General features: G+C 38.4%; 3 protein-coding genes across 4 annotated transcripts; all 3 read right to left on the reverse strand.

The window, feature by feature from the left end:
• Positions 1-974: 974 nt before the first annotated feature.
• LOC145205458 (ileal sodium/bile acid cotransporter-like) lies at positions 975-6468 on the reverse strand. Its single transcript, XM_080078181.1, has 8 exons — positions 5715-6468; positions 5074-5221; positions 4345-4457; positions 3831-3919; positions 3319-3460; positions 2706-2896; positions 2074-2149; positions 975-1690 (listed from the first exon to the last, which is right to left on the reverse strand). The coding sequence occupies exons 1-8, from the start codon at positions 5947-5949 to the stop codon at positions 1497-1499; spliced, it is 1188 nt and encodes a 395-aa protein (XP_079934307.1). The 5' UTR covers positions 5950-6468; the 3' UTR covers positions 975-1496.
• A 1574-nt stretch (positions 6469-8042) lies between these two features.
• On the reverse strand, positions 8043-12584 carry LOC145204564 (ileal sodium/bile acid cotransporter-like). Its single transcript, XM_080077157.1, has 8 exons — positions 12371-12584; positions 11950-12097; positions 11361-11473; positions 10705-10793; positions 10354-10495; positions 9728-9912; positions 9204-9309; positions 8043-8857 (listed from the first exon to the last, which is right to left on the reverse strand). The coding sequence occupies exons 1-8, from the start codon at positions 12582-12584 to the stop codon at positions 8703-8705; spliced, it is 1152 nt and encodes a 383-aa protein (XP_079933283.1). The 3' UTR covers positions 8043-8702.
• A 3995-nt stretch (positions 12585-16579) lies between these two features.
• LOC145205515 (uncharacterized) lies at positions 16580-27554 on the reverse strand. 2 transcript variants are annotated; one of them, XM_080078258.1, is made up of 8 exons: positions 27409-27554; positions 25746-25831; positions 21983-22217; positions 21354-21512; positions 20702-20883; positions 19741-19924; positions 17554-17715; positions 16580-17137 (listed from the first exon to the last, which is right to left on the reverse strand). In XM_080078258.1, exons 1-8 carry the CDS (start codon positions 27482-27484, stop codon positions 16821-16823), a joined length of 1401 nt encoding a protein of 466 aa, XP_079934384.1. In that variant the 5' UTR covers positions 27485-27554; the 3' UTR covers positions 16580-16820. The 2 variants fall into 2 exon arrangements, with proteins under 2 accessions (XP_079934384.1, XP_079934383.1); XM_080078257.1 differs by having other exon boundaries at positions 21983-22232.
• Positions 27555-27911: the final 357 nt, after the last annotated feature.

Raw genomic sequence — 27911 nt, forward strand, 5'->3', positions numbered from 1 at the left:
TGTCAGCTTTGTAGTAGGGGATCGCCAGATTGACCAGTATCAGTTAAGATAAACATAAATTCATGACTGGGATTAGCTCTGAAGCGTCCGTTCAGACCAGCGATCACAACACACTCATATATAAATCGCAGTATGAGCCATGTGCCTATGGAGTATACAATGATCTCTCATTTTCAAAACCAGTGGCATTTCACCTTCGGTCTGTGGATTTCCCGATATCCCATTCGACGTAGGTTGTTGGGTTTGCGCGACATCAAGTGATCCGTTTTCTTGTCCAGTTGCCATTGTATATGTATATTTAAGTTGCTGCAAAAGCAAAGACACGCGTAACTTTATCTTTTTGAAGTTTGTCCTTCGTATTTTAGGGCTACTGATTTTTTTTTGCATAAAAGCCTAGTGCATCAAATAATGATTGTACATACTCAATCCAAACTCAAAATGCTTCTATACTTGTTAAATAATGTTGTTTCTTTTGATCATATTAATTGTAAACTTAACTGAGATGCACTCACTACTCTCGTGTATGCAAGCATCTAGTTGTGCAACCTGGTTTGTGACGTGAGATATAAACTTGTCGCCTTTTTTGGTAAATTCGTTCTAAAAAACTTTGTTTAAATTGTTCCTAATTTTTCGCCTGACTGCATGTTTCAATTACCCGGGGTACTTTACCTTCATAATCTCGGTGGTACAAAAGGGTTTGGATCGCCACACCCAGTTTCGATCGCCGCACCCGGTTTGGAATGCCACATCTGAATAGATTTACCTGTTACCGTGACGACATACAAAGGAGGCGAGGCAGCATCATTACATTCAGTTGTTTATGACGCAACTAATACTGACCCGTTTTGCTGGTTGGTGATAACTTATGACTTTGCATCGTAAATTACCATGATCTTGCCACAAATTAGTTAAATGTTATGTTTGATGTTTTAGGTTTTTGATTTTTTTTGGTTTTGAAATCAGTACAATGAAACTTACTGTAAAAATATTTTTAATGTAGCAATGTAAAGACTTGTATTCAAACTCTTGCAGTCCGATTTTATTACTACAACGATTATAAAATTATAAAAATACAACAAAAAAGTTTGAGCAAAAATATTTATGTACAGAAACGGAAACTTAGAGCTATGAAACGAACGCAAAACGCAAAACGATGGAATATATTTCAAAACAAAACAATATACTTGAAAAGTGGACACAGCATTTTCAGAAATCCGAAATAAAAGGGCTTGTCAGGGCGTGTTCATATAGCTTAATGCAAACCCACTCAATGTCTGTTGTTATTTGTGCAACAAATGTGGGATTCATCATCAGAAAAATCCCAGAAACTGATTTGTTTAAAGCGCTTGTTTTAAATATTTGCATAAAAAATGTTCACATACTTGTATCTTGGCATGTTACCAGCAGAGTGTTTTAATAAAGACACAAAAGAAAATGTTAGAAATAAAAAAGTAAAAAGTCGTAGTTGTGTTTGCGCTTAACTGTAAACATTGGAATTAGAACTTGGTATCATTGTTAAAGTTGTCATCTGGCTCATATTCGTTGATTGTTTTTGTTTGTGGGGATGGTGGGTTTGTTTGGGCGTAAGGTGGTGGGGCGTCCGGTGTGAATGTTACGTTGGTATTTCCCTCCACATGTTCTGCTTTTTTCTCCGGGACTTCCTTATTTTCAAGTTCTGCCTCAGGTTCCACTGTGAAGCAATATCAGTATTTATCAAACAATGCAAAGCGGAAGTTAACATAATCCACTTTGTGACGTCAAAACTGACAGGCTTAAACCGGAACCAGAATGGCTTGAGTCTTAAAAGGTTTAATGGTTATCTCAGCGAAAGCAAAAGGTTATTTTAAATAAATCAACCGACTCGAAACTAAACAATGCGAATATCAGATATTGTTTTGTAACGTAAATGCAAAAAAAACTATGAAAATTTCCGGTTTAAAGTGCTTTAGTTGGGTTAAGGCAGCTTAGAAGCCTTGTTGGAATTATGCTATTCTAACATACTATCGGTTAAAACCACCATATTGGTAAACAGTGAAGGTTATGTTGTTGGGTAGAAATCAACTTTAAGCTAACCTGGACTTGAACCTGTAGATTTGAAGCGAAGTTTGTAAACTTGGTAGACGACGATTATTAAAATCACCCAGACAATCTGTGACAAGAAAATAAGAATATGATAAAAGTTTGTGCTTCACAGTCGCATGTGTTTTGAGATGATTGGACTGGTCTTAAATCAAGTTTGGTGTTAAAAGCTGTTGTCCTTTTGTTATGTTTACATTCTCTCTGATCTTTGTTGTCATTTGGTAATTTCGTTTCACGGGGTTCGAAACCTGGACGCCAGGCTTTGTTTATTGCTGCCTTGGACTCGAGTGCCTTGACATACTTGGTTGTTTTACGAACTCGGTAAAAATTTTCGCTGCATTGTCTGCTCGTTAGCAACACTTGGTGGTATTTTAACACACTATTTTGCCGTAGAACTACTAACAAGACGCCCGGTTTGGAAATTTTTGTTACGTGCAGCGACGGAGCATAGGCGTTTATGCTGACAAAAATGCAGCCATTTGCAACATGCTGCCCCAGCAATTATTGTCGCCATAAACACCTATACTCCGTTGCGCCACCTACCGCAAATCCCCAAACCGGGCGTCTTGTGAGTTCCTGTGTTAGTAGTTTACCCCTTTTTGCACATGTTGATTTTCCCTTCTTACCTGGCTGACCAAGTAGATAACAGGGAACAGAACCATCCGTCCTATCTCGAATAGAGTAAAGTTAGCCTGGGATAATTGGATGATTCCTGTAGCGAGTTGCGCGTTTTGTATCCCGGTTTCCAAGCAAACTGTGCGACGCTGTTTGTGACCGAGGAAGAAGTAGCGAATCAAAGACACCAAGGACGAGAATACTGCGGACATAAAAAAGTTTGATAACCGTAGACATGCTGGATAGCATACTGGTTTGAAGACGCGCATTTGATTGTCTAAAATCAGCGGAAAATTTTGCTTAGATTTTAACTTTAGTGATGAGTATAACGGCCAAAACGGACGTAAAAAGCGACATGTTTCATCATGCTTGCAAACTGGTTTAAATTATGGGATATTAGTGGCCAGTTGGTTTGTTTGTTTCGGTTTGTTTACTGCTTTAAAGCGAAAACAGTAAAACGGTAAATTGCGGAAACAAGCTTAAACAGTAGTTAAACATTGTGAGTTGGGTTTCCAAAAGAAAAAGCCCCCAAACGGCCTTTAAACAAATATTTCTCTTAGCCCAACTTTGGTCGACGTTATATTGTCGCAACAAACAATTCACACCACGGAAATTGCAACTTACTGTATCCCAATGCCATCCCAACTCCGGGAAATATCGCTGCACAAGCGATCTGCGCTGGAATTAACGAAAACGTCGATCCGTACGTTACTATGGAAACCACAGCGACGGCGATGATGGCAATGATACCGATGAACGAGAATACCTGAGAAAAAACAGAACGTTTGGTTAAAACGTAAAATGTTGAGCGTGTCTTGGTCTGGTTCTAAATCCAAGAGGAGAAAATATGTTTTGCTCACAGCGAGGTACAAGACTTGATGCTGAATCATCTTTCTAGGTTTGGGCAATCACATGTTTTATGATTACAAAAATTAAATGTTTTTTCAGGGCGCATTAAGTAGGTTTTGTTTTTCAGATGAGAAATTTAACAGTGTGGCTGCAGCGCGTCTACCATCCGTTGCACAGCTATTTCCGGCTTGGTGAATGTTAGCGCAAATGTGCTGCTACGGTTTATAATTATATCACCAAGCGAAATAAATTCAACTCCTATTCTCAGTAACATGACAATAGGTTACCTTGAGCACTTTCTCGTGGTGGTTAGGAAACTTCCAACGGATGAAAACTCCGATAGCTATTGGAATGATCAGCGCAGCCAGGGCGATACCTGGTAAAATATATGACTCTAATGCTTTGCCGCAAATCTGGGCGTCCCTGCTGGGGTTTTACAGTGCATTATTGCCCCCAAGCGGCGAAAGTGTTTCATGTTTGTTCAGAGATTTTAAAGGAAAATGACGTAACCAGTTCTGGGCATGAACACAGCTCCCTAAATGCACTGATGACCACTGTAAGTAACATTAGATGTGTACGCTGTGTCCACACGCCAGCGTATGAACATTAAAGATTGTCAGTGGGCCTGGGCGTTCACAAAAACTGCACACTGTGGGTTAAAACGAGCAAAATTTTGCAGGATAGGACTTTTTTAGCAGTGTGGATTAAAGGGATCATTCATCGTAACTCTCCAAAACGAAGTGGAAATTTTACATACTTTTGCTCCATTAACGAACTCCTGTGCTTATTCGCATCACTTACCGATTGTATTGAAGGGAACTCGAAGTCCGAACCCGAAAGCTTCTTGGTAGATGAAAAGCAGCAGAGGCATCACGCCGAGCCCGAGAACGCTCGAAACGGTTGTCATGGTTACGCTGCAAACACGGCGTACTGGGTTAGGGTTGCGATAAGTTTGACTGGGGTTTATCCGGTCAATAAATGGATTTTATTGCCGCCTTGATAACCGTCAATTGACCACACATTAGGCTTTTTACTGTTGTTGGACCAGGTTTACACGACTAAACTATTTGCTCTTGGGGTTAAAAGGTGAAAAAAAAAAACGTTTTGCGAACAGGCAACCTTACTCTTAAAATATCTCCTCTCTTCCTCAGCAGTTTAAACAAGCTTGAGCATAACGCTTTTCCACATAAAGGAAAAACTCCAAAACATTGAAGTTTACCTTTGGCAAACTCATTGATCCACGACTCAAACCTCCCACTTCCACAAGCAGTATATAAAACCAGTCGTGGGATTCAGCCGGTTCGCACCAGTTCTATAGAACCTTCTCACGAAATTTTAGAAGATCAACGAACCGGTTGGCATTACTGGTTACTGTAAATGGACTTTTTGTAACAGAACCGGCTAAAAAAATGTGACTTTTGTGATAGAACCGGCTGACAAAAAATTTGAATCCCACCACTGTATATAACTAACTTCAGATCAATCGACTTTCAAAAACAACGCAATTGACCTACCTACTTTATATCCTACCTCAAACTCATATCTCCGTCAACCCAGTAAGCCGCAACATTTGATGCAGATCCTCCCGGGCACGACCCCGTGATAAGGAGAGACAACGTTTCAACCTCGGGCATGTTGAAGATTGTTGCGAGCAATACTGCGATACACGGCATCAAAACTGAAATGGAATATAAGTTGAAGAATAGGCATTATTTGCATTGGCCACTTTCAAGGTAGCCGATCAAATTTTTACTACAAAAACATGCAACATACCCCCCGAAACGTTTTTATCTACTGTTGTGTTTTGTGTAAAGGACGCTTTGACAAAAAAAATATGATTGTGGAAAAGTGCACAAGCAAAACCAGCGCGTTTCTGATAGAAAGATATTTTTTAGTTTTTTTACTGCAATAAAAAGCAACACCTAAAAAGTACTCAAAACTATTTTTCTGGAGTTGTCCTTTGAGTAAAGGTAAACAAAAAAATTATGATTGTTGAAAACTGCACAAGCAAAATCAGCGCGTTCATATACTTAGATAGAAAGAGGATGTTTATATGTCCTTACTTTTCATGTCAGAATGTTACATTACAAATTTTGTAGAATACTTTTGCACGTATTAATAGAGTTTCACAATCTTGCTGATGCGGCTTTCCTATAAATTTGTAAACTTACTGAACTGGCAGATTACGCCAACGATGACCCCGGTCGGTTTTTTCAAGTGTTGAAGGACGACTTTGAGGTCTACAGCACACCCCATTCCCACCATAACAACAGCCAACATTGCAACAATCAGATAACTAAGAATTGTGCGAAGTTGTTGCGATTGCCCCGGCCCCCTCGGATTGTCCCCGCCTGCTTTTGTTGTCTCGTCAAACAAAGTTGTAGTGATGCTCGCGAGTGTAGACATGATGTTGTTTAGATTTTCTGTTGGTTGCTGTCCTAAGGTCCTCTTAATTCTTGTCTAGATTTTCTGTTGTTTGTTGTCTAGAGGTTTTTTTAATTGCTGATGTGCCGAAATTTTGTTCGTTGTTGTTTGGACTGTCTGTTGGTTGTTGTCCAGAGTTTCTGTTACTTGTCAAAATTTTCTGTTGATTATTGTCCGGTTTTTCTTTTGGTCGTGTCTAGATTCTCTATCGTTCATCCATATTCACCGCACTACATCCATACAAGGCCCCGAATGAGATCTTTTTCATTCTCCATGCTGCTTATATCCCTCCAACATAACCAGCTTGTTAAACTTAATTCCCGTCCATAACTTTTGTGTCCGAACATTAAGTTACCGGGAACGCTCACTGATATTAACTTGTGTTGACTCACAGTGTGCGCCACAACAAAGGGCTCCCGTTTAACATCATCTTTCATATCTTTTTCACGACTTCGCTTTAAGCCAGAACTCTCAGGCCAACGACCGCGGGCAGATTATAAAAATGATCAATCAAAAGCAGACAAAGCAATGAGTTCCCAGAATCAACTGAAAAGTTTGGAAAGATCATTGACTTTTTTGTGAAACATCTTTTTTTTTCGGGTAAGGATAAGACAGAAATATTTGCACCCAAACATTGCAGAACGATTGCTTTGCCATTTTCTGCAAGTAAATTTATAAACGTCTTAAATATTTTCTCTTCAAATAAATGGTCTTTTAAATATTTTTTGTTAAAGACGTTTTTAACTTGTCGTTTCTTTGAATTTTCGTTGGATTTTAAATATTTCTTTCCAGTGCATCCAAGCATTCATACGCGACAATGTTTGTATAACCTCCATTTAAAATCGGGTTTAATATTGTTTGTCCAGTTTATTTTCGTTGTAACCAGGTCGACCGGCCACTAAATTGCTTTTAGAATGGCAAACTTTATTTACTGTAAAGAGCTATGAAATTTAACACCCATTTCCTAAAACTCGACCAGTGCCCCATTGTCTGCTTCGTACAATGGGATCTGACGCAATAACTGACTTCGGGAAAATTCAACGAGATTAAAATAACAAGCTTTTGTGTTTGGGTGATGGATTGGGCAAGCTTGGAATGACAGAAATGTTGTGGTTCGCTGATTGTTTCTTGTTTGTTGGCTGACGTCAACGTTTCTGCGTCAGGAAAACACAAACTAAAAAATAATATCGGTACAAATGACTCCAACTTAACAAAAACGTCTTAATTTTGTTGTGTGTGCTTCTTAGCTTCTTTTGTTCACATGAAGTTTCGTAATTTGAGTTTCATTTGGATTTGTTACTATTTCGCTTGCATAGTTTAGGGTTTTGGGGTTCGAACCCCGTTTTAACCCCTTGTTTCATTATTGTGTTGTTCAGGTATTAGCAATATCGATTAGTTTTGTCTTGTTTTCCTAAACAACAAAATTAAGCGATTTCTGAAACTCCCACCAGTTGTTTTAATCAGAGACAAATGTGCAAAACAAAATAAACATTCAAGAGTTTTGAAATGTTTGCTTTGGTTAATATATGAACCATAGCAACCTTAATTTTGTGGTTAAACTACTTTTTACTCTCTAACCTTAACTGTTGTACCCAATACCTGATACCCAAAAATTGGTGTTGATCAACTACTGGGTACAAAAAACGTCAAGCAAACCAAACATTATTTAACTTGTTATCTAAGCCACATTATTTAACGTCAACTATTTCTACTATTTGCATTTCTAACATTCTTGGGCATTAAATTTGAATCCTCAGAGTGTCATGGACCATGGTTTAACCTGTAGTAACGTGTAGCTGCAGCGCGTTTAGTATCTTTCCAATAATTGTGCCCTCAACTTAGTCGCGCTTAATAAAGTCTCAACGTTGCGCAGCTATTTTCGGCTTGGTGATTGTTTTAGTGCAATTTTGCTGCTACAATTTGTTGTAACAATGAAAATGATTGATTGGTTTCACCAGGCGAATTATACTTAACTTAACCTAGTGATATTCAACGTGTGATGTAAAGTCTGCTGTTTGTGTTTTTCTACGAACGTTTGTTTATGTTTCAAACTTTGTCTATCAAGTTTACAAGCGATAGTAACAAGCACAACATTCAAAAATGAACACAACAACAATGCATTTCTATTCACTGTAGAACATGCAAACAAGTTAAATATAGATACAAATAACTGATGTATGTTAAGCTGTTCCACTACAAGCCTGAAAGTTGGACTTTCAATTGTCAGTGCTACGCCAAGCTAGTCATCTACGTTATATTGTTTACCCTCTTCCTTAATTTGAAAAAGCAGTAGGCTCGTTACCTATAAGTGCACATAAGGGAAGGAATTTACTTAGTTTGTATGTGTGGTTTGTTAATAGACGCCTAAGCACTGGCACTATAGCTTGTGAAGTTGATATATTACCCAACTTAAAGGATCTTAGTATGGTTCATCCACTATGTAGTATATATGAGGAACAAATGGAAACGTTTTGAATTGGTAAAGGAGGAATTCGTCGAAAAATGTTGATGACCACTGCATTAGTTGTTTAACACGTCACTTTACATAAAACAGACCAAAATAAAAGGTACAGCGATACTACAAAAAACGACATGAAAAAATCGGGATGTTTTTCCGACAAAAGTATTTCAGAATAAGTAAAAACTAAAAAAAACAAGCACAGACAACCACACCGTGGTTAACATTCGCCGTAGCTCTCTGTAGCTCTTTGCACTTTTTAGTGACTTATTTAAGATTAAAGCGCTTCCTCGTGTTCGTAAATAGATTCAGCTGCCGGGTTTTCGATTCCCAGTGAACTAGAGTAGGAAGGAGGTCGGTCAAAGTTGCTTCCCGATTCGCTTTTCGAAACGTCCTTGTCTTTCTCCTTTTCCGAAGTCTCTTTCATGTTGCCTGAAATATATTTGATTGTTATCTTGTCGAAGCCGTTTGGTTTCAATATTTTATTTGGAAAATGTTGAAGCCGTTTTCAAAGTGACGCATATAACTTGACTTGTAACGGCGATGAGAACGATTTTCGAAGTCTTATCATTCATTGTACAATAGGTTGCCCAACCATAATTACCCAAATTTTAACGAATTAATTACACAAATAGTCCGTTGTGCAAAAAGCGCCTACTTTTAGCCTGTCATAACAAGCAGTCACAAAAAAATGGAACCTTATAATTTCAACTGAAACAACAACAACAACAACAATCAATCTTCCCTCATTGAAGGAAGAGATTGAAACTTCACCCACCTTTATATGAAGATTCTGAATCGTCCAAGTTGTCAATACTTACTCTCCCTCCCCGTTTCTTCTCATAAACTCTAAACCCGACAGCGATACAAAGTGCCCAGAATACCTGCAAAGTAACAATTGTTGGTTAATACGTTTTTGCATTGCATTAACTTGCATTTAATTGTGATTTGAAACGTTATCGACCGAAAGTAACAACTTATTTCACTTTATTCTCGTTACCCACAATGCACTAAATATACTAGCTTGCGAGTCACTTAACGCCTTCAAATGATGGATCTAATCGCATTTTGTTTTGATCCACCAATTGTATTCCCCACTCTACAGTGCTCCATAACATTGCGCAAATATTTCCGGTTAAACGAATGTTCTAAGCCATTTCCGACGAAATAAATGTGTTAAGCTATTTCCGGCTTAATGAATGTAACAAGTTTGTGTTGTTGAAATGTTTTATCTTTGCTTTACACTTTGCAAGCATTTTAACAGAATCCTGTACTGTGTTTCAGTTTAACAAATTTCGTTACCTGAGCCATCGCATAGAGTAGAGGAACAATGATCATTTCGCCAATCTGCTCCATTGAAAAACCGGAAAGCAGAATAATTGAACCGGTAAGTTGAGTGTTCTGGATTCCTGTCTCCACACAAACAGTGCGTCGTTGGAAATGTCTGAGATAGAGTGGCTTGTATAGAGAAACCAACGATGAGATGCCTGCAACAGATAAATAACTTGTGTCATATAAATTAGATAATTTTCGAGGTAGGATGCGAAAGCTACATTGCAGCTAATAATTTTTTTTTTTCATTTCTGCTTTTTGTGATCTATTGGAAATGCAAAACTGCGCCACGAATACTTAGGAATTGCTAAAGAAGGAAAGTTTTTAAAAAGGACGCAAAAACTTTAAACGATTTGTCAAATTCCCGGAATTTCTTCCGTATCCAATACATTTAAAGTGATTCTGTTCTGCGTTTTCTGCGTGGACTATTCGCCTGTTTGCCAAGTAAACAATCAAGCACTTACGTTGCTGACCCTAAATCTTGCCACTTTTTCTATCGATGTTTTTAAAATACAATGGCACGGCTGTATACCAAGGAGCTTAGACCCTCAACACAGGCAGCAACACAGAACTATTAACTTTCATTGGTAACCCACCGTATCCACACAACATCCCGATCACTGGAAGGATAATCGCTGTAACGACTTGAAACGCAGAAATTTTCCAAACACCGCCGTAAGTTACAATAGAAAGGACGGCGACTCCGCCTATGATGATGATTCCGCCGATTGAACAAACCTGGGAAAAACAGTTTATGTGAACAGTGGTTCTAAAACGCTGAGTCCTAAGATATCAGAAACATATTCGTAAAGTTTCATCATTAATTATTTCACTTTTTCATCCTTAAAAAATTTCTGATATATATTTCAAAGGTGCACTTTAAGGTAAAAAAAAACTTTTAGAAACACTAACTTATTGCATTGCTCAAATGCATTTGTGCAACTCACCTTCAACACAATCATGGCTTGTCTGGGAAACTTGTACCGAATAAAAACTCCAAGAGCGATTGGAACCACAAGAGAAGCGAGGATAATGGCTGGAAAATAAGTTTCCAGTAATAGCTGGTCAGTTTTGTTGCCAAAAGTTGAACACTCTATTTCTTTACCCACAGAAGGAAGTGTATATCAAGCTATATAACATGCGTTGCATTGAGACAGCATTAGCGTTAAGCGTCATGATCAAATGTCCAAAGAGATATCTAAGCCAACTTTGCTCCACTTAAGGTTTGGAAAGTCAATAAGTTGCACAATCTAACTTTACCCACAGAAGAAAGTGTATGTGAAGCTATATAACAGACATTGCTCTGAGATATTATTAGCATAGTTGAGTGCCGGCACATAATGTCCAGTGGCAACGAAAATTCTAAGCCAACTTTGCTCCACTTAAGGTTTGGAAAGTCAATAAGTTGCACAATCTAACTTTACCCACAGAAGAAAGTGTATGTGAAGCTATATAACAGCCATTGCTCTGAGATATTATCAGCATAAAGTTGAGTGCCGGCACATAATGTCCAGTGGCAACGAAAATTCTAAGCCAACTTTGCTCCACTGAGGGTTTGGGAAAGCCGACATGAAATCTAATTAACCACCATCGACCACCTCACCTATGGATTCAAAAGGCACCACCAGGCTTTCGTCAAAACCCTGTCCGTACAGAAACAGGAGCAATGGCATCATCCCTAGAGCAAGAAGGGTGGAGCACGTTGTCATGGTGATGCTAAAAATGAAACAAACAAAACATGAACAATACCACCCAATAATGGCAAGAGTGTTACAAATCGACGCATTAAGTCCGGGTATCCCTTATATTATACTAAGGATGGAAAGAAAAACATGAAACCACTGATTTTATAAGTAAACTGCAAACAGTAAACACTGTTTCGAACAATGACAAGACAAATGCCGCGTTGGCTAGTGTAGCTATTTAACGGTACTCCAGTTTGTTGGGAGTAACGAGCTGAAAAGCCATGAAAGAAAAACAAACATTGGTAAATAATTCTCAAGTCAATGCACACTTTGACTGGCACACTTTGAAGTCAAACTGGTTGATTTTGCAAATCGCGTTTCCCTCTAAAGGTTGTGAGTTCGAATCCCAGCTGACCAAGCACATTGTTAACGTTCATTGCGCATTAACCCAAACAGATCTTGGACTTTATACACATGTACATTATTCGCTAACTTGTTGTTTCTCACCTCAGATCCATGTCTCCTCTCATCCAGTAAGTCGCCACATTGGAACTTGACCCACCAGGACAGGATGCTTGTATAAGAAGAGCCAAAGCCTGAATGTCGGATAGTTGGAAGGCCAGAGTAAGGAGGTAAGCTATAAGCGGCATCAAACCTATGTATAACGAAACAAATTACAAATATAACGAAACAAAAAGAGAGCAGTTATGACAATCGCAAATTATAATAGCGAAGCTATTGTCCTTCCTTCACTGGGATCTTTCAAATTTGGATGTGTCATTGCACCGGTAAACACATCTTAATAAACACTGTTGCCAATACTCCAGGGCAAAAATACTTGCTATACGAGCGTAAATTCTACTCAAAAGGTCAAAACAAACATCAAAAATGAGCAGAAGTCGTAGGAAGGTTATGTGTAATCGCTTACCAAATTGACAAACGAAACCAGTTAAAATTCCGGTCGGTCGTTTTAGGTGAAAGAGAATCTTTGGTATTTCCACAGCACACCCCATTCCCACCATTATAACGGCCAGTAACACCGCAATTAGGATATTCAGTATAACTGAGAGCTGATCCGTGGTTTGAGGCGCTGCTGTGGTATCAGACGAGTCGTTGAGGTAGGGTTCGGTTGAGGCGTACATTGTGAAAAATACCTAACGAGTGTGGTCAGCTGAAATTAAAGTGAAGGTTTTACTGTCTCAACCAGAAACAAACAAGTCAGTATACTTGTGTAAACCATAACGTTTCGATATTAACTTGTGTCATTCTCAACTTGTATTACTATCTTCTTTTTTTTAAAAGGCGTAATTTGTGTCTCTAAACCTGTGGAATGGACTCATTACAAAGTATACATCATATTTTTCTTGCTACGCTAAGCAGGATATTGGGCGGGAACTTGGCCGAATGGCCTGGCGCGCCTGACCCATATACACCTGATCGGGTTTCGTCCCCGGAAGTATCGTGGGTTCGAATCCCGTGAACGACAAAGGGCAATTTTCAGTTCTCGGACTGTCGCCTGATGGTCGAAAAATACAATGAAATAAGCAGGATATTTTCGAAATACGACACTGTCCAGAGCAGAGGCCGAATTTAAATATGCAAGCACAAACCTCGATTAAAAAAATCTCGTATTAGACCCGGAAGTTCGAATTTCCAACGCGAATTTACAGTGGAAATACTCCCGAGTATGAAGTCAGACCTAAATCACATCCATTTTATTTCAAGGTCTAACCTGAACCCTGGTCTAAAGTTCTTGCTTTTAACGGGTCAACCTATATTCTAAAAGAATGCTCAATTACATCATCAAAATTATCACTCAAGATATCTCAACTTTGTTTTTTAACAACGTTTCTGTATTTTCCTGTTGGATATCTAAAAGCTGTGACGATACACATATAGATGTATTGTGGTCAAATCCACGTTTATAAACCAACTTGGCTGATCCAGTCTTAGGATCTTTTTACCAGACGACCGCTTTGTCCCGTTTGATGGATTTTTCTTCGCGTGTGGACGTTTATACGATCGAAAATGATGCGTATGTAGGTGTTTTACAATCTGCGCTTTGCAGTCGTATGTCGGTGATTTCAATGCATAGTTTGGTGATTGGGCAAATTTTACTGCGCATTTCTTATGCTGCGTTGTTTAAACTAAATCTTTTATGGGATTAATTGCCGATAAAAGACGTTTTCAGGTTGTTGCCCTTTTGTCAAACCGCCCTTTCACTTACATATCAAAGTCCATTCTTACAACAGACGCTTAAGAAGTTTTTAAAGTTCTGTGGCATATTGCGAAACATATAATTTGCTCCGAGTCTTAATTAATTGCATTTCCTGGTTTAATGTCACGACTACAAACGTTAACACAAAATAATAATGAACGTATTGTCTTAATATCTTTGTTATCAAAAGCTGCAGCCAGACTGTATCGACCTTTGAAGGTGACCAGAGGCAGTAGATGGCTCGTGTAAACTTCCTAATTGTTTTACTACATCATACACACGAATTTAAGAGAACCATTGGTCAAGGTATTTTATTTATCCGACACTTTTTTCTTTAAGATCAAACAGTTGTTTAACGACATGTATATAAAACACCTTTGCAATTATACTGATCCCTTCATTCTGATGGTGGCGTTGTTTCAGTGGAGACCTTTCGGTTAATAGTTGGTGTGATGGTTAACTTTGTATTGAACGGGTTCGTTGGTGTTGATATTTTTTGATAGTTTAACGCAGGGGTGGGCAACCTTTTTTTACTGTAGGGCCAATTATAAATATCAAAATTTGATCGCGGGCCGCACATGTGCATAACACAAAGTGATTTTGCTTTGTTTCTTACCAAATATGCCTAACTACAAGTATAATTCGTATTTGATTCTAGCCACATTTTGCCAGATCGCAGAAACTAGCATCAGACGCATTAATCAGTTTAAAAATATGTAATAATTGGACTCGTTTGCCAGTACTTTTGAAGTCCAAGCGTCTCTACGGGCCGCACAACCATTAATAAAGGGCCGCATGCGGCCCGCGGGCCGCAGGTTGCCCACCCCTGGTTTAACGTATGTAACATTTTTGTTTAAAACAACTTTGCGCTTCGATAATGCCATTGAATCGAAGTTATGCTGTTTACGAAATTTCGTTTTTAATTTGTGATGCTCATCCATTGTCCCGAAATAGTGTTTTGATTTATATGAGTTTATTAGTTGAGAATAATCATCTTGATTTGTTTGGTCGAAGGAAATATAGACATGAAAATTTTGTTGTTGTCGCTGTTTTTTTTCAAAATTCGTTTTTAACAAAGTTACTTGTGCGTATCTAGGTGTATGTAGGAATGCCAGACCTAATCGTACAAAATCAAAACAAGGAATTGGGCAACGATTTTTAATGTTATTTTTGTGAGAACAAGAAATCCTACCTCAGATGTTTAAGCTTGCAACCTCATAAACATTTAACTCGCCTCACCCCACGCAAGTTGCCATAAATACGCGAAAAACTTCGTCATTCCATCGCCCATCCACCTGGTCTGCCATATACTAACGTTTATTTACAGCGATCATTCCTTTTACGCTTCAGCAATGAATTTTTATATTACCTCGTAAGGGGTTGTCGTAAAGTTGCTTGCACGACATTTCGCATAAGTTACAACAATGTGAAAGAAAGCAAAGCTAAATTACTTCCTCGCATTTGGTGCAACAAAACTGGCAAGTGTTGTTAATGCGGGGTTTCTGACGAAGTAAAAAAGTCGTGAATGTGTTTTAATGTTGTTGACACTCACATTAAATTGGCCACATTTAAATGAAATGTTAAAAAATAGTTGGAAATGTTCATTATTTTTTTACAAACTTTGTATCCGTATTTATTTGTTCATTTCATAATGATGTGTGGGGGCAATTCCATTTTCATGAAGTTATTCCTTCCCTCCCAATTACTAAAAAAGGCAAAGTTATGAGCCGAAACGTATAACAAAACTGAAGCATTTGGTTTGTCAGTATAATATTGGCCAATCTGATAATTATAATGGTTACCACGTTCAAAAAATCTTGTGAAGGTTTTGATTGACCATGAAAACATAAAACTTGCAATAAGGACAATGGTCTTCACTTACAACCCTCGGTTGAAACTTTAAAACATGCCCCTGTTTGCCTAAACAATGTCGCAGCCGGTTTGCAGACATAAGTTTGTTGGATTTTGCTTAAGTATTTTTACCAGCATTGAGGGTCGTTCAACTCATTCCGCATAGCTCAATAAAAATTCCGGCTTCCTACGTTCGAACCCATCAAACGATCAGCGTTTAAAAGTTTATGTCTTTTTACGACTGCATTGACGCCCGCCTGGTTCTGGTGCAACTTTGATGTTTACTTGTGAACTAATGATCATTTTCATGGCATGAAATTTTGCTGAGTTGTCGGTCATTCGTCATACAGGCTCGGATGGAAACCTTGTATTTGAGTTGGACAGACATGTGTTGTAACTCGCAAAATGTGTTGTACGGAACTTTGCTGTTTGTATGTTAAACTACAATCTGTATGATGTAGTTGTAAATGACTTAAAGAAATTCAATCAATTGTCCTTTGGTTGTTCTCAGTACTTTTACATGTTCCAGAATTTCATCTTCTGGACAATTATTTTAAATCTTCTGGAAATCAGTTTACAGTTTAGGGATGAGAATGTGTAACTGACCAAACTTCGGCTTCATATGATTTGAATACAAATATCAACACAATGCGAGGGTCTTAAAATTTTCTTTGGGATTAAGATGAAAATTAAAACCTGCTGGAATTTCTAACACTATGAATGTTACCAGTCGTTACTTATTAAAAGGCTCACATAAAAAATTAAAAATATTTTCACGTACCTGGAATTGCTGCGCGCCCGACGATTCTTAATGCGCGATACAAGTTTTGCTTTGAACAGTTCATTGACATTTCAGCAGAAAAAAATCACAGCGACTGATTTCGTTGGCGCTGGTGGCTGTTTGGCAATTTTGGTCGTTTGTTATGTTGACAATAAATTGTCTAAATTTGATGTAGGCTAGTTTGGAGCAGATACATTGACTTTTTGGACTTAAAGTATGTTTTGTTCAAAAAATGTTACATTAATTTTCCAGTAACTTTAATTTTATTTAATTTTTGACAGCACTAATGATGATGGTGTCAAAAACTGTTACAGGAACAATTGCGGTAAAATATTAAGGTTTTTCTACGTTGTGTGTCTGTATTCCATCAGCAGGTTAAATATTACGAAACCGTTTAACAAAGCAAAATTTTTCTTCACATTTCTCTTTATGTGATCGCGTCTCTCATTTCTCGGCCTGACACAGATACCCATTTAAGGAACCATGGTGTCTTCGAATATAAATAGAAAAATAAAAACGATAAAATATTTATGTTAAATGTTCCCTTCCACTAGCGTCGCTATCGTCAGTTCTATCCTGAGCAGCAGAGAGTCCGCGCCTTCTTCCCCTCTGCGCTCTCTCTAATGCGAGCAAGGCTATTGATTGTTGCATGGATGCTTTCATAAGTTCAACGTCGGCTGACCTCGCATCGAGTTCAAACGTCCTGTTTTCAATCACCGGGTAAACTTGTCTTTGCATCGGCGCATCTGATTGAACGAACCTACTCAGCAAATCTTCTTCATTCGTGCGCGGTTGGTTTCTCTCGATTTCATCGAAAATCCATTCTAAGTTTTTCTCCTCAGTGTCTGTGAAAATTTCGGACATAGTTTAACAAAAAAATAATAAGATAGAAATTAAAATAGGAAGACAAAATCGAACCAAAATGGAACTATTACATTGTGATTATGAGGGTACGGTATTTAAGGCCTTCAGTTACTCAGAGTGATAAACACACTTGTATACCGCCCTGATAGCCGGAAGAATCAACCGAAAGCGGAGTTAGTACTTTGTAATTATGACAGTCAGTCATTTAGGAAATTGGAGTAATAACTGATAAGTGATTAACACAAAATGATTGCGCCCAACTGACGTCACAATCATGAAGACTGACGTCGCTATGACGTCACAACTTCCTCCCGAATTAGTGACGTTATTCCCAGAGCAAACCAGTTTAAAGTGAAAATTTGAAGCACTTGTGTTTATCTTCAACAAACTTCTATACCTCTGCACAGAAGGTTGTAATCGGCGCAGCAATCATTGTACAACACGCACTCGGAATCGCATCTACATCTCGGCGCAGCGCATTGTTGGTTTCCCTCGCATGACGACAGATAGTGACGCTTGCATTGTGGGTAACCTGGGTACGCAGTCAAGCATGACGCACCTGCAACGTCACACAAGTTGTAAACTTCTGCGGGATTCTTAATTATGTCATTTCTGTGAAATCTGTTCCTATAAAAATGACACTGGTACATGTTTAAATGTCTATACTGACGTACTTAAGGTGTTGACACAAATATATTGTGTTAATATTACAAAGAAAAAGAAGATATAAATGTGTACAGCACAACAAACACAACGAAGGACTTCTATCCACACACCAGAGTTGTAAACGGGCTCGAAAGTTTGATTGACAGACCTATACATTGAAGCCTCAGGAAAGACAAAGACAACAAGCACAGTGGACAGTAGTTAGTTACTATCAATTGGGTAGTTAAATTTATTCAAAAAAAATGCTGACACAGAGTGTGCCCGATTTTTGAAGAAACCTAAGCCTGAAAAGCCCGGCCCGACATACAACTCTGCCACACACAACATTTTAAACTGTGTCTTGTCTGTTTGAAAAGATGTATTTTGTCGTTCGAAATGACAACTTAAAACATAATCCCGGTTCAGCATGTACAACCATTTGAGAACGTCGACTGTATAAGCTTGCAATAATCTGTGTGTTATTTTAGTTTGTGGTCGGGTATTTTGTAAGACGGTGAAATAATCTAAATAGCTGAGAGTTTCTGCTTGAGAATGATGCCACAAAATCTGTCTGTTCGCAGAATTCCAGCTAATTAGATTACTCATTCTGGCACAAAGATTTGTTTAAATCGCTTGTTCGGCAATTATTTTTATAACTTGAATATCCTGTCTTTGTAACCACATTTACAGACAGCATATTTCAAATGAGATACGATTTCTTTAACATTACTTATTGTGGTGTTCTGGTCATTTTTTAACAGAAATAATGATTGTTTTCATTAAGCCGAAATCTTGGCGTTTTGGACTTTGGTGTTTGTTGTTGATTTGCTTGACTAGAAATAACATCGAGCATTCTTATCAAGTTAATAGAGCTCTTCTGGAAAATGCAATTTATTCCGACGTTTCGACGTCCTATACAGGTCGTATTCATCAGGGTAAATAACACTGAATGCGACTAGTACAATGACGTGCTTGCGTTCCATTCTTCTTTTTTCCCTTTGTTTATCGTGCACTGCACTAGTCGCATTAAGTGTTATTTACCCTGATGAAGGCGACCTGTATATAGGACGTCGAAACGTCGGAATACAATTACATTTGCCAGAAGAGCTCTAATAATATTATGCCTCGCAGCAATAGCTTATATATTGCATTCTTATGTGCACAAAATAGTTGACATACTTTTTGTTATCTTTCACATTTTGGTGTTTTCTGATAAAATTGTTCGCCTGAAATAACACTGAACCTTGCATTACAATACACACACGATATACTTTATGTTATCTTTAACATACGACACGCTATGTTTTAAAACTCCACTTAACACTTGCACATCGGGCGGGGCGTAATGTAGCTTGTCGGGTAGTTTATTTACTCACAGCCACTTCGGTATTCAAACGACGTAAAGAATTCGCGCATCAGACAAACTTTTAAGTCAAACTTTAATCGGTGGTTTCACGACTTTAAACTGTTCCAAGATCTTAACACCGTTTCTCCCTGTGCCTGACCAACACGTTACCACGAGAGTTAGCTTAAATATTAGCAAGCGATTCTTACTTATAATTGTTAATAGATTTCCGTAACTTTTAGCTCGCCTTCCCATTTGCCACATAGCTATGTTTTAATAACGTAAAAAACATTACAGTTAAGATAGGAATCTGACACAACAATGCTAGGAACTTTTTACTGCGATGATGGAAAATTTGATGTGAAAGTGGTGCTAGACAATATGGACCCGAAGTTGTCACATATTAATTTCTCCTTTAACATTTTGCCTTGATAGCAACATAAACGATTGTCAAAATATTTGCAAAAACATGTGTTCACTATGTGTAGGTTCTCTGGAACTTGCCTTAGGTCGCGTTTTTTTTAACTTCGAATGACCTGCCAAATATCTTGGCTTTTATCAGACGTTCTGCCTCATCCTCTACTTGCAACTTACCCAAATCGACTTTGTGTGGCGTTTGGAAGAAGTTGCAGTAGTCAATTCCGCAGCAGGAGTAACACACCCCGTGTTTAGCGCACGAACTTGTACTTTGCAAGGCTTTACATGAAGGGGTGTGAGAACAGCGTTTCGATAGCAACCGACGTCCCCCAATTACTCTAGTCTTCGTCAAACACGAGCGCTGTAACATAAACATATATTGGTAAAACAATCGAAATACATGTTTTGTCGTAGGAAAAAAGTTTAGCTTGTGGTGGGGTTCGAACCCATGACCTCTGCCTTAACGAGATGTTGGCGTTGCTTTTATGGTAATTTTTCAAATGAACATTCTGCAAATATATGGAATGGTGAATTACAACAACATCGTTGTGTTGTGGCGGGGTCAACGCAATGTCATTATCTTGAATTTAAAGTGTTTTGTGTCAACCTGTCAGTGCGATGAAGTTTTTACAAAGTATGCGACATTTATAGAAGCCAAAAATGCGATGTTGCTTGAAATGACCTGCGTGACTTTGAAACAATGTATCTGGTGAAATACAAAATTGTTGTTGCTACTGTTTCGGGTTTTGTGTACCTCATATTGTATATAGGCTGTCGGAATTCTTACTCTTCTAATAGAGTTGTGTTCAGAGTTCGATTATACCTTATTGGCTTTCGAGGTAACAAACATATAAATGCTATCACGGTCACTAGCTGGATTCGCATATCTCACATTTAACTAGTCCGGCAAACATTTGTATGGGCTGAAAAAATGAAATTTGAAGCAGAAAAACCCTAATAATTTACTTATTTTGCGTAAAGAATCATTGCTATAAGTTTCAACCAGTATCTGACACTTTTACCTGGTTAGACAAAATTGAAGCATTCTACAAAACTAATCATGGTACTTTGAAAGAAAAGGTTTCGGTGTCAGCATTTGATGTTAAGAATCATATGACCAACGTTTCAACCATTTTACCTGGTTCGGGAGGCATTCCATAATTCTCCCCCTCCTGTTACATTCCTCGTTCGATGACGCGTCTTCGCAAACGTAGCATCTCAACAGGGGAAGTCCCCCTCCGCGACGCATGATTTTCTTGTACTCGCCCCCGGTGGTTCCCCCATATGGGTCCTTGCGTCGCATGGCAGGGGGCAAAACTCCTGAAGCGTAAAAAATAATTGGTACGTGCTTACAGGCTTCTCTCTGTTTTGTATCAAATTTCTGCTCATTTTTAGTTCGTTATTTCTAGGAATAACTGATTGCCTGTTACTTCCAATAAACTGGAGTGTCGTTGGATGGCTACACAAGCTAACACGTCCTATATCTTGTCGCCAACTGCAGTGAAGATACCTTATAGGTCGAAAAAGTGTGCACTGTCTGCAGCTTACTAATCGTTGATTACATAGAACCTTACCATATTATGGTTCATCATTATAGGCTTTCGATTTAGAACTAATAAACTATGTATACGTCTGACGTAATTATTTAGCCGCACATTTCGGATGCACGTTGGTTCACTAAACATAGCTTAAGCACTTTTCTAAGCATTTGAGATAAAGATATTGTCGTTTTATCACAATTTCGGGTTTCAAACTCTTTGTTAAACTTAAAGCAAATACAAATTTCTCACCAACACAAATTTCCTGATAATCGAAGCAGCAATCTCCTTTCTCTTCACAAACCTTGTCACAATGACAACCAAGAAACACCCCATTCTCAGTTAAAAATCCGCCTCTTTCATGCCACCAAGTGGCTCGACATCCCGGTAAAAAGTGGGAACACGATTTATCTATAATAAGAAAACATTGACATTTATTGTAACAGTTTTAATTTTTGTACTCCCTATCATAGAAGTAAATTTTATAGGGAAGAATAACAAAGTAAAACCTATGCAAAGCGATTTAGTGTCTGTCCAATAGATTTTGACACTAGGATCACGTGATATTAAATGTAATACTTGGAAGCGTTCATGTTGATCAGCGATCACGACACACTCATTTTTTAATCATGGCAGACCAGGGCCATTGAAGGCGTCATACGAAATCACGTCGGACACCAAGCATTCTAATATGGCAAGGCACAGGCTAAAAAAATCTATGTGGATTTGTGGTGGATTCGAACCACAAATTTTGAGATTCTAACAAAGTGTAGTCAGTTAAAAAGGGTATGTGGGAACATCTTTGGTGTGATGGGGGTTCGAACCCACGACTGTTGAGATTTTTTATTTGATCATATATAAAGATCAGTAAGATCACTCACTTGCACCGTTTTCTTTTGACTTCTCGGCCAAATTACACAAGTCGTAGCTACAGCAATGATGGCAGACTGAGTTCTCTGAACCTCCGTTGCATCTTCTCACTAAAGTTCCGCTCTTTACTCCCAGCTGAGGAATGGAGTTCTGTCTCATCTGAACTTCACACGACAACATCTGCGAGCATCCCTTTCGGATCTTATAGACTCCTCCATGGATCCGGATCTCGTTGAAGCAAGCCGCCTGGAGCACCGCAAACTATTTTATGTTTACAAAGCGTTTCCAGCAAGTGTTTTGTTTCGTATGTAGTCACCATAGCTAAAAAGCTGAAGGAACACTGCAAGTGACAACAGTGATTGCTGAAAGATTTAGAACATTGGTTGTCAACCTTTTTTATTGTCGGGGCCAAACGGTAGTTTTTCAAGTGTGTAAAGAGTCGCAAAAATAACGGATTAAAAAAAATATAGGTGAACAGAAAACAACAAGAATCTGAATAGTTTATTTTGTTAATAACACTTTCTCTTCAGAAAACTTTCTGATTCAGACATATGAGACACAATTTCAATAAACTATTACTGTTTGTACGTAACTATTCTCTGTAATAGATTAATTGGGTTGGACAATGATAGTGTTTAATTATTCTGTATTGTAAACATTTACAAATGGTAAATTTCGGAATTAGAATCGGAGTTGAGAATCACTATGTATAGAAGCCTTTTCGGCAATTGTGTTTTGTCGCAGATTTGGGTGAAAGTTTGATAATTTACAAACAATTTACTGCATTTTACTTTTCACAATCCACTTTTTTCCACTTCCAAGGAGACAAAACGATGCATTTTTAACACCATATTTTTGTGACAGTTTTCAATGCTTGCAACTTAAATTCATAGCAATGATCGTTTTCCGGAAAATTGATTGCCAAATATTATGAAAACCATCATTGTCTTGAAACTTTCAACACCGGGCAAGCTTCCAATACTCGGCTTCTTGTTTAAACCGGCCCATCACAAGCGGATGTATTATCCCACTTATAATCGGTAAGAAGTCAAACTTAATGCTTAAATCTGCCGAATTACATCTCGCTTCTGATGTATTACATCCATTGTGACGTACAATGCGATCTCGATGTGCTACGATGACGACATTGTTTTAATCGCCCGAGCTGACCTACTTATAGTTTCTATGGGTTGTACTCACTTGTTTTAGACTTTCCAGACATTTGTGAGTAAAGTAAATGTGCTGCGATGATTTACAAATGGGTTTTTAACTTTAAATGGGTTCAAGATCGTATTCGTTCGAAAAGGCCGTAAAACGTCGCAAAGGGGGATTCCAATCACCAAATTGAGAATGCATGCTGGACGATTTTGCTTGCTTGCTAAGAAATAGGATTCGTTTTCTTTCGCCTATTCAGCTGCTAGTTTCAGTTCTTGGCACAGAGTTCACCTTAACTTCAAGTAGTTTTGTGAAATATCGTTTTGATTGAGTCAATACGATTTCCCAGGTTTCAGTCGTGACTGAATGTTTCGACAAAACCGTGCCAAGCGGATTAAAACCTCACTTATCTTGTTGTGAAAGCAATCAATGCATTCTTTCGTATGTTTGCGGTTGTCAAAAGTTAACTTTACTTGCGCCCACTCGAACTATAACTTCGTTTTAATTAAACAATTAAAGTTGTGTTTTTCTGTCCGACGAACTTTGATTGACATTTGAACCGGTGACTAATGATCTCGCAAACCGTAGGCTTATGTTGGTTTTGGTCTTATAATTTTGCAATGTTTGGTTTACAACAGTGGCACCGTTTGTTGGTTGTGTCGTTTTTCAAACAACAGACAAAATAGGCTAACTAGAACATACCGAAAAAAAGTATTATATTTTAGTTCACGGCTTTACTGTATTTAACCAAGATATTGTTCAACCGATATGGTGCTAGACAAAAAATACTCGTTAAAAAAATTGCGAAAACGATCACTGCCTTTGTTGTTGTTGACTGTGTGTAGAAATGAACACAAAACTTAATCATTATGCAAATAACAGGACACTTGAATCGATAACCCAATATTTTTTGTGTCTTTTTTGTTTTACAAAGCAATGACAATCAGTGTTTTTTTAAGGTGTTTTTCAAATTTCTCCAGCGGTTTCCCAAAATTTGGACTTATGGCTATTTTTTGCAAATATGGCTATTTTTGGTATTTAAATGAAACACTTGCGGTCTCTTAAAACTACTTAGCGGTCACCCAAACCAAACCTTAAAAAAACCTGATGACAATATGATGAAGTGACAATGCATTAAACTAATTTGACTTGGTTTGAATAAAAAACTAGTATTTTGTCCAGCAACATAGCATAACTTGGTCAAAGACAGTAACGATCTTTCTACTGCGTTGAAAATCACATTCCACACAGGGATTGTAAATAACTTGAAGTTGATAAGGACACGGAGAGCATTGTAGGAGGTTGGTTGCGGTTGTATTGAACTTTTCTCCTAACTTCCCGATCTGAGCGGGTCCTACCGCATTTCAAGAACGTTCAAGTGTTTAAACGTTGCCTCCATTGTAACGAAACCTCCAATTAATATTCGCTACACGCTTCGTCTACTGTTTTGTTAAAACTAAAACATGTGACGGAAAACACTACTTTCAAGGCTCGTTTAAACTTCTAACAGCTATTTGACGCTTTGCTATGTAGTATTGGATTGTGTATGGTGGTGTCCTGGCGGTTTTCTAAGTTTGGTGGAATTTGAAAATCCACCTTTTAAAATAGTATGATAGCGGAGTTGAAATTGGAGCCCGAACCCGAATCGTTTTTTAATTCCCGTTTAAACCCGAAAGTTTAAGTGACAGGGCTGTACATTGTGTAAAGTCAGGCCCGAAGCAAGCCCGTTTTTTGAAGAAACCAAAGCCCGAACCCGGCTTGACTTACAAATCTGTGTATAACTGTCTTCCATATAAGCTTTATGTAAGTTTGATTTGCTACACCCGATTTCTGTTTATGAATTTCTCTCACCCTAAAACCGCACACGTGTAGAGGTGACATCACAAGTGGTAATGGTGACGTCACAGGTGGCAGTGGTGACGTAAACAGGGCGCGACTTAAACCCACTGATAAATCGCGGTTTGCAACTGTTACGTAATAAAGACAGGGAAGAATCGAAGCCGAACCTCTTGAGCGGTTTCCCACAAGATGGAGGAATTGCCGGCTTCAAAGGGCAATTACAACGGAAAGCCAGTCACCTCATCTTTACAGGTGGTTCAAGATTTGGTGGCTGTTTCCGTTTTGAAGGACCTGAGTGTGATTCTCTACTTGGCTTTTTTGTGTTGATTGGGCGTGGTCGCGCGAATGTGGTTAAACCGACAATAATTACGCTATATGCAAAAGTGATCTTATATACTTTCAACCACTGATGTAAATGGCTTAAATTGGAAACAGCTGCTCTTGACGGATTAAATTTGTTTGCATGTTCAAACTATTGACACAGATGCATCTAATTTTACCCATAAGAACAAATAAATATGTAAAGATGGATACAAATATATTACTGGGATCAGCCCTGAAGCGTCCATGAAGACCAGAGATCACGACACACTCAAATATAAATCACAGTATGCCAGGCCCATTGAAGGCGTTACACCGAATCAGCCGGTCTGTTTGGTAGACCGACTTTATGGGAATGCTTGGGAAACCGGCTTGATTCGGTATAACGCCTTCAACTGGCCTGACGTGCTATGATTTACAAATTTTTTTCTTGTGTTGGTTCCTATCTCATATATTTACCTGATTGGTGGCGCAGGTTTCTATCGTTGCCAGCAGATTGCATTCATGGTTGCTGGACGACGGCGGGCACGTCACACACTGCAGTCCTGCGTCAACAAAAGTGATATGTTAAGGCGTGGATTGTTAAGCTGGGCTGGTCATTGCCATATCAACAACGCAAACCGCTATTCTCAGAGAATTTGTCATTCAAGTTGTCCTTTTGACCCGTGATGTAATGCTACTGTCGTGCTTCTTTCACTACGTCGGCAAAGCTATCGGGCTGGGTTGTCTTTCCTACTGCTTAAAACTACATGAAGTCAATACGTAAATTTCAATACACACCCGGAAATAAAACACAAATGGAAACAAGCGCGCATATTGTCCCTTATTTCACTGATGGTGGCAGTTTTTTGTCGAAACGTTTTCCTAATTAAATATCTACGTTTTATTCTACATCGCTGGCAATTTTGTTCTTAGTAAAAATACTCTTCAAGTCTGTGTCTTGTGTGTCTAAATCCGGAAAAAAACTCGACCAAACTCCAAATTTGATTATACTTTATACATTATATTTGTATTTTTACGTAAACTTTAGACTGACTTAATGAATGCTTACTTGACATAAGCCTCGTGTTTTGCATTTGTCATCTTTTTTGCGAACACAATAATTGGCCTGATCTTAAATCTTATCAGAAGTAAGAGATTTGAACGTAAAGAATAAAACGGTGCCGGTTTGACTGGAATCTCTTTATCGGGCGGAAATATATGTTTATCTTGTTTACCGGGCGAGTTATGACGCCGACATTAAGATGACTTGTCTGCCTGGAACGTCTGCCCCGACTTATATCACCTACACTCTGAGATTTAACTGAACTTCAAGCAGTCTATATACATCCATATATGTTCAACAGAGCGGCTGCAGCAGCCGGAAAATAGAGCAAAAGGAGGGGCGTGATTTTATCTTGTGCCAGGGCCGAAAATGTCCATGTACCACCGCTCGGTTATAACCAGAGAACTCGTCGAAGTTATGCTCAACCCCCTCGGCTATTCAATACATGTCTGCAACGTCAGGCCGCAACAACACTCTGCAAAAGTTATTTCGGCTTACACGGGCCTTTGCGAAGTCAAATGGATCAGTATTCAAGTCAATTTGTTGCGATGTTTGTTAAAAATTGTCAGTTGTAGGGAAAACATTTGTATAAACTTTATTGGTTTTAACTTGATCTTGTAAACACATGACTATTTCCCCAAAATTTGCTCTTAACTAATTCTCGTAACCAATAAAGGGTTTACTACTATTGTGATACCAGTTCTATAAAGAAGCCAACTTGGCAGATGCTAAACACTATTTCAAACTTAAGGTACTTGTTCTAGCATAAAGGATTTACTGTGCTCTGAGCGGTTTGTAACCTTATTTGTTTTCACAATAAGCTGACACTACAAGCCACATATGGAATGTTCGTGTTGATGTGCAGGCCTAATTTGCCTGTTCTTTTTAAGTATTTAGTAGCTACTTTAACCGGAACTTTAAGTGAACAAAAGTACACTATTTATCGGAAGTAAAACGCCAAAATGGGATGAAGTAAGTTAAAAAATTAATCCAACATTCCAGTGCTAGCAAGCCAAATTCAAGTTACGTAACATCTTTAAATCCTCAGAGTTAATATTATTTTGAAGTCAAATTTACCTTTGGCGTATTCGATGAAGTAAATTAAAACACAGCAGGTCGCCAAAATCTGTCCCAAACACATATTCTGCAACATTGACTCGAAATTATTGAAGCACTACAGAAAACATAGATCGGCAACTAAACAGTTCTGTGTTGTGTGGAAATATAAACCTACATTAAATAAAATTAGGTATAACATGGGTTAAGCCTTCTCTGTAACACATAGTTTGCTTAGATCATTAGTACACGTTAACATTTCAAGTTGAAATAAGCGATGAAGCTGCCACTTTTCACCACCGCCTGTCCTGCCATTGTTATCTAATTGTTTTCTCGCAAGCACCGCCCGACAGCCATTGTTTCGTCGATAATGCGCTGCTCTTGCTGTCTCGTCGTCGAAGCGCTCAAAACCGAGAGAAAAGTTCAAGGAATCACCTTAAAACCGGTCGCGCCAGTTTTACGCGATTTCTTCTGCATAAAACAGCCCCAAAAATCTTCTCGTGTCAATCACTACTGCTTTTCAT

The sequence above is a fragment of the Phallusia mammillata genome, chromosome 8 (genome assembly GCF_965637545.1).
Source record: "Phallusia mammillata chromosome 8, kaPhaMamm4.hap1.1, whole genome shotgun sequence".
In the NCBI taxonomy this organism is placed as follows: Eukaryota; Metazoa; Chordata; class Ascidiacea; order Phlebobranchia; family Ascidiidae; genus Phallusia; species Phallusia mammillata.